This window comes from Ahaetulla prasina, chromosome 3 (assembly GCF_028640845.1).
Source record: "Ahaetulla prasina isolate Xishuangbanna chromosome 3, ASM2864084v1, whole genome shotgun sequence".
NCBI lineage: Eukaryota > Metazoa > Chordata > Lepidosauria > Squamata > Colubridae > Ahaetulla > Ahaetulla prasina.
The window spans coordinates 168,832,791-168,840,162 of NC_080541.1; the positions used below are offsets into that span (position 1 = coordinate 168,832,791).

Below are 7,372 nucleotides of genomic sequence, written 5' to 3' on the forward strand. Positions count from 1 at the left end.
TACAAACTTATTAGCTTAAAAACATATTTTTATTAGTGCCATTTTTCAACTTGAAACACGGCATCTGAAAAGGAACTACTTGTTCTTATAATTTAAGAGTAGCTTAGCATGGAGATTTAATGCTAATTAAATCTAATTAGTATATTTAATCTAATTAGTAGATTAATCTTTTCATGTGTTTCCTTACTTGATACTCTTCAGTTGCATCATGTTTCCATAATTCCAACTTCTATATATAGCAATAGTACTAGGTTGAAAAAGGCTGCTATAGCAAACAACTACTAACACTATAGGCTGGCATCAATTAATAAAAGTTGAAAATCCTAAAGTTAACCACTATGTTTCCTTCCAAAGCTTAGGCTGGGCAATATGTTAAATTGTGCTTGGATTTTATGGTAGAGTCATAGATATTTACTGAGCACATCTGACTTCTCACAACATACATCACTTCTGAGCTCTGCCTGCATTCACTATCCGACATGCAATTAGGGGACTACACTGATAATTTTCAATACAGGCATATCTTTCTAAACTTGCAACTTGGCATCAAGACAACAAATTCTAGTGGGACATATTAGCTGCACATGAAAACCAATAATGCAAATAGAACTGTATAAGTGCTGTATTCTAACATTATCTGACCGATAAATTAGGATTAGCAGCAATATAGTTTAAAGTAATAAAAATAACATTTATAGCAAGGTGGCACTTGAAGGGGCAATAGTTCAACTTAGATGGTGAAGATTTACTGTTCATTATATGAAGAACAATCTTCAGAGACATCTTCTTGAGATGTTTGGCTGGGATTACATATAACTGCAGAATCCTGGCTGTCTTCCGTGGAAACTAAAATACAGAAGCAAAAAATAGTCTACAATTTCTGCTTGGACAGAATTCTTATGTTTTATTCAATGACTATTATTTAAATAATAAAAGCAAAACATATTCTTATTCACAACACAATTCTGTTATTTACAGAGTGTCGTTTGAAGAGCCATCTCTCCAATATGTATTACAAAGATACTTATTACTTCACTTTGAATACATTTGTTTCCTATTTATTTAATAAATTAATAGGCTAGTAAACAAATAAAAATGCGCATAGTGATATATCCATTTTAAATAGGCAATTACAGAAAATATTAGTTTGAAAATAATTATTTGAGCTAGTTGACTGTCTGTAGCTATTCCATGCAGAACCATTTTTCAAATACAAGTTGTTCTCCACTTATGACCAGTCACTTAACAATTGTTACAAGCTACAACAGACCTATCTGGCCTTACAACCTGGATTCAAAGTTTCGACCATTACCCGCCCCAATCACGTGACTGTACTTCAGGTGCTCAGCAATGAAGCCACATTTACGGCTATTTGCAGTATTCCATGGTCACATGACTACATTTTATGACAGTTTTGATAAAAACTGGTACTCACTTCCATTTTTTTGCAAAACTGGTCCACAGTGAACCATTGGTTCACTTAATAACTGCTGAAAAAATGGTCATAAAATCTGGTTGGTCATATGATCGATCTGCTTTATGACTGTCACAACATACGACCATAATATGTAGGCTCCATTATGGTTATAACTCAAGGACTTTCTGTAACCTAATTATGAGAGTGGACAATATTATATAACTTCTGGAAGTAGAATATCTTGGAATATATTAGATTACACACTTGGGAAAAGTTTTTCCTGTTGAAAAAAAGCCATTCAGTCTCTATTTATATATGCAGAAAGAATTTAAAAATGATTCTCAGTAAATTTAATATGATTCTCCTGCAATAAATTATTTGGAGAAAACACTAAAAAAATTTTTTGAAGTTTACACAAATATTCTTTCATTGTTCTTATATAGTTGAGGAAGACCAGCAGAGTTAAATTTTAAATTAAATATTTTCAGAAGACAATTTATTACCACCCAAAGTCACGTGTTGTAATGTGATCTTGATTTAATCCCAGATATACTTAAGATACAATTAAAGTGACCCTATGCTTTATTTATGTGCCCCTGTAGTTTGAACAAATAATGGAATCAGGTGTTCAGATGATGTTTCTCAATGTTGGCTAATAATTAAAAATGCTTTTTGGTTTACAAAATCATAAAAGCATTTGCTATTGGAATTATGCAGGCAGTACAGGAATGTACATAGAAAATAATTAGGTAGATTGAATCTGCACAATATAAACATTATGAAATCTGTATGATCCTCTTGGTAAAATCTAGTTGCATTAGACTTATCTAAATCTAATCATGTGTGTCTAGCAAATCATTGTGGTCATTAAGCGAATCCACAGTTGTTAAGCAATTGTAAGTGTGAACCCATTTTCTGAAATGTGTCATGTGATGACGGGACATCATTCATAAAGGCGAGGCAGTTGCCAAGCACCTGAAATATGGTCAAGCAGGGATGGCATGACATTTTACAAAGGCCAGAAATGTTTTACGGGCCATAAAGCAATTGTTCTGCGCCCATTGTAATTTTGACTGGTTGTTAAGTGACTGCTAAGTGAAGAATACCTGTAGGTGCATTGCAAACATCAGTGTAACAGCTGCACAACAAAATATTCTGATTACTCACCAGAGGTTTCCTTTGTAGCTTCAGTCACAAGGTTGAGCTGGAGAGGTGGTGGAAGGTAGTGAATCCCTGGCAGAAAGCCTCGGGGTATAAAGGGTGAGAGTGGAGTATAGTATCCTGGCCGGAAATCCCCACCTGTGTCCTGTAGCTATATAAAAACAAAGGTGCATGAATGGCTGGTGAACTGAGCTATGCAGATGGTAGCTATAAAGTCATGAAATTTAGGCCAAAACATATTTCATTATCTTATGATAGATCTATCTATCTATCTATCTATCTATCTATCTATCTATCTATCTATCTATCTATCATCTATCTATCTATCTACTCATTCTTTTCCCCATACTTTTAGATTAACTCACCAATCACATTTAATAATAATAATAATAATATCAGAGTTGGAAGGGACCTTGGAGGTCTTCTAGTCCAACCCCCTGCCCAGGCAGGAAACCCTACACCATTTCAGACAAATGGCTATCCAACATTTTCTTAAAAATTTCCATTTTTGGAGCATTTACAACTTCTGCAGGCAAATTGTTCCACTGATTAATTGTTCTAACTGTCAGGAAACTTCTCCTTCGTTCTAAGTTGCTTCTCTCCTTGATTAGTTTCCACCCATTGCTTCTTGTTCTTCTTGTTCTTGTTTACCACTGGATGTATTAGCAGTTGCATTAACTAAACCAGAGGTTATAATGGAGTAAACCATCAACAGTGCATTCAAATCAATGTTCTATTGAAGAATGTGGACATACCAATGTGCAGCCAATTTAAATGGACAATTCTAAAAATAGAACCTCTGAGATTTTCTCAGAAATTCTATTGACATTCATAACTAGAATAGAACTCAATAGAATTTAAATTAGTGTACAGCCCTAGCAGCTATTCATGATTCGTCAATCTTGTCTGCATACTATCCAAACTTAGTGGGTTCCCAGTATGGCAGCATCAAGATACCAGCATCTTTAGGCATTTCCCTTGGCACTTATTTCATTCTTTAATTGAAAAAAAAATGGAATGCGAATGTGCTGAAAAGCATAGTGCCATCCATTTTATTGCCAAAAACTGAGCTCAGATTCAGTTTTTGAAACACATGCAGCCAGGTGCTGCTTTATGTGGATACGTGACTATCCGATCAAAAAAAAATGTGACCATGGGAGAGTAAGTAGAAAGGAGTAGTAATCTTACTGGTTTGGTTTCTGGTGTTTTGTGACTGACTATGCCTCACACGATAACCATTTTACCACAGTACAATCAAGATATTCAAAATTCAAAATATGCCATTGATTCAAAATTATTACTCCAATGGCTAGCTACAAAAGGCACCTGAGGGTGTTGTGCTTATGTGAGCTGTATTAAACCATGACTGGAGAAAACTATACTTACTGGTATAGAAGCAGGAACACTACTTGGGCCATGATTGCTGGAAAAGTGTCTGAAACTTGTTTGTAGAGGCAAAACAGGCGCAGGAGATGGGCCTCTGTAAGCTGGTTGATTGATAGTGAATCCCATTGAAAATGGATGATAAGGATACATCCCAGAGTAACCAGGATACATTTTGGGAGGGTCCCTCTCCCCAAATTCTGGACACACAGCAATACATTCTTGAGACAAATTGGGATGGTCTATTAAAAAAAAAGTTAGATTAAATGGATGGTGGCTGGATTAAATGGGTTACCAGTATTTGATTGTTTATTTGTATCCTGCCTTTATCTTTTTTACAAATATCTCAAAGGGGGAACATATTAGACACACCTTTCTCCTCTTTTTTTTCCCAGTGAGGTGAGTTGGGAGTGAGTAAATGGCCTAAAATCACCCAGCAGGCTTTTGTGGCCAAGCAGGACTTGAACTCATGGCCTCTTGCTTTCTAGCCTGGTGTCTTAATGACTAGACCAAACTGGCTGGTATCAACAACATATAGTGGTCTGTATGGTATTTTAACACCCTAAAAGTGTTGCATTTTGGCTAATTAAACTTTCAAGAAGTTTAGGTGTCCTATCAGGTATAACCATGAAAACATTGAAGAATGCGTAGACAGCTTAAATGCAAGAAGCGTTTTTTTAACATAATTGTTCCACTGAGATATATAAAGACCCTACAATCAAGACACCTTAGATGGCCAAGATCCTACTAATTCAGAGTTGTTATTCATGATTTGTATCAATTGGAAAAATGCATAAAGACCTTTGTTAGTCACAGAGAAGCAGAAGCTAGAAACATACATTACACAATATTCAAACTAAATCAAATATTATTTATTTATGAATAGGAGATATATTAACATAAAATGTGATACTATAATTTACTGTTTTATATAATTTGGACTAACTTTATTAAATTTCATAAAAATGTAAAATACCAAGCAAAGAAAAGAAAAGAAAAGGAGTTAATAAAAGGAGAAAGGGCAACAAAAAAATAAATCAAAATTAGGAAGTGCAAGCAACAATAACAAAAAAAAACTATATAAACAAGGAACTTCTGATTTTTTTCAATACAAATAAAAACCTATAACTCAGTGACCCTTTGAATTAGAATGAACCATAATAAACAAATTCATTTTTTTCTCTTAAGTAGAAAACTTAATGTTATCAGATCAAGCAACAAAAATGAATTGCAAGGTATCTTAATAGTATTTAATGTTATATCAAGCCAGTAGATGGCAATCCATATTCATAAATAGAACACAACATGGATCCCAATTAAAAAAGTAAGACAGCAGAATGGAAGATAAGCTATTTTTAATGTAACAAAAATTCTGAATAATTAGGAAATGTAAAACATCTTGCATTGTTTCAGGTTTACTTTTGATAAACGATTTTGAACCTGTTGATTTAATGAACAATGTTCATTATCAGCTTGGTAAATATAATATTAGAGGAGAATATTTGTAGCCCTGGGTTTAAATGAGGGATCCTTGGTGCTCTCTGAGGCAGATTTTTTTCTTGCAGATGTTTCATTACCCATATAAACTAACATCATCAGCGCAAGAAAACAACCCAGTTCACAGAAGACCCCAAAAATATATTTTCTACACTTTTCCTGTATTTTAGATGTTGATTAACACCACTTTATTTAAAAATAGCTAACCATTGCAATTTGAATTTTGCAGAGAAATTCAAATTAAGATACTTCCCTTAAATACACTGCATCTCTAAATATTCTTCAAAATACAGCTTGCACAATATCAATTCAGTGCAAAAATAAATTGTTACAAAAGATGGCAGCAGTCAAAGGTATGTCTGTTCTCTTTTGTTCATATAAAAACCAATCGAGCAAATTATTTTCATGAACAGTGAAATATTCCCTTTGCTGAAAGGAATGTGGTAAAAATATAGTACAAATCATATAAATTCCAGACTCTTTGTTTTTAGATTGGCAGGTCAATGTTTTGTTGGGCCTGCTGCAACTACAGTACAGATTCTGGCTGTGTAAATTTAGTTTTGCAACAATGAAGCATGGTGGAACAGCTTTCAAGCAGGATAAATAAATAAACAGCTAAGCAATATCACCCTTGGACAGGGGAAAGAAAAACAATAATCCAAATCATCACCAGTAATAAATTGGCATAGCAGGATACATACATCACTGATGCTCAGGACAAATAGAAAGTTAAATTCATAAACAAAGAAGACATAGCTAATCACCAATGTTTGAATAATTATGGCTAGAACACATACCTAAATCTATGAAGGTCGGAGAGCTCGGTTTAGGTGGTGTTGGATTACTCGCTGTTCTGGTACTGGAGCTAACTGCTGAAGTCACTTTAATTCCCTCATGCACAACTGACCCATGAGTGGAAGACTCTGAGGAATTCATTTTTAGGCCCTTCTTACTGCTAGCAATGGCTGCCCCTTCTTCACTGGGCCTACCCTGAGTGGGAGGCAAGGTGTCTCTAGATGGTGAATCTGGTCCTTGTCTTTTTAAGGCCTTCTGCGCAGCCATGATCTTCTGGCGTTCAGTGATGAGAGAGCATTTCTCACATGGGCATTGCTTCCACCTGCAGTGACCAGCATGACCCTTGACCGGTACCACAAAGCCATGATTTCGGCAACGTGAACATTTTGGAGCCCGAAGAGACTGAGTCCCATCTTGGTTCTCCATGGCTGACAGCTCTCTCTCTAGTCTAGATCCACTAAAATTGTATGCACTGAAACCTGCTCTCCTTGCTTGCAAAAATAGTTACAATCTAGCAATTAAGCCTGGGCCCTAGCCTAGGAAAGGGAAGAATTCTGCTTCATGAAGAAGGGAGGAACATTTGGTGCTGGGTCTCAGCTCACAAAATGTAGTATTTTGTGATAAGCGACAAAATAGTTCAATTCCTTTCTTCTTTTTATTTCTGGAGACTATTTCGAAACAAACCTTTTCTGGAAAACTTTGTTTTAGTGGAAACTCAACATGAAAAGGGTTTCCATCCCTGCAAAACCTACAGAACTTGTCTCTTTGCCAAGAAGGTGGAGTTTTCGTTTTCTTAGGACCACAGATAATTTCTGTGAGCAGAAGGCAAGACATTTCGTTCTCTGGTGGCTCTGCAAGAAAGATTTAAGAGGCCAGATGCAAACTGTACAGTTCTGTGCTTCAGTGGAGAATCTGTGGTGTGCAATATTAATTGAGATGGTGCTGATGAAAAGAGGAGAACATTTTATACAAGATACAAGTCAAGTAATTGAATTTGATACCTGTGCTACCTTAGAATTATCCTGCTCCATTTGTTTCAATTCTGAACTTCAGACAGTAATTGGTTAAGATGTGCATGAGTTCATATCTTGTGACATGCAGAGAAAACAGCTGTCTTTT

The 7,372-nt window shown here is 35.4% G+C and overlaps 1 protein-coding gene across 1 annotated transcript; it reads right to left on the reverse strand.

Annotated features, from left to right (window-relative positions):
• Positions 1–745: 745 nt before the first annotated feature.
• On the reverse strand, positions 746–6,679 carry DMRTB1 (DMRT like family B with proline rich C-terminal 1). Its single transcript, XM_058175164.1, has 4 exons — positions 6,256–6,679; positions 3,965–4,203; positions 2,585–2,729; positions 746–846 (listed from the first exon to the last, which is right to left on the reverse strand). Exons 1-4 carry the CDS (start codon positions 6,677–6,679, stop codon positions 746–748), a joined length of 909 nt encoding a protein of 302 aa, XP_058031147.1.
• Positions 6,680–7,372: the final 693 nt, after the last annotated feature.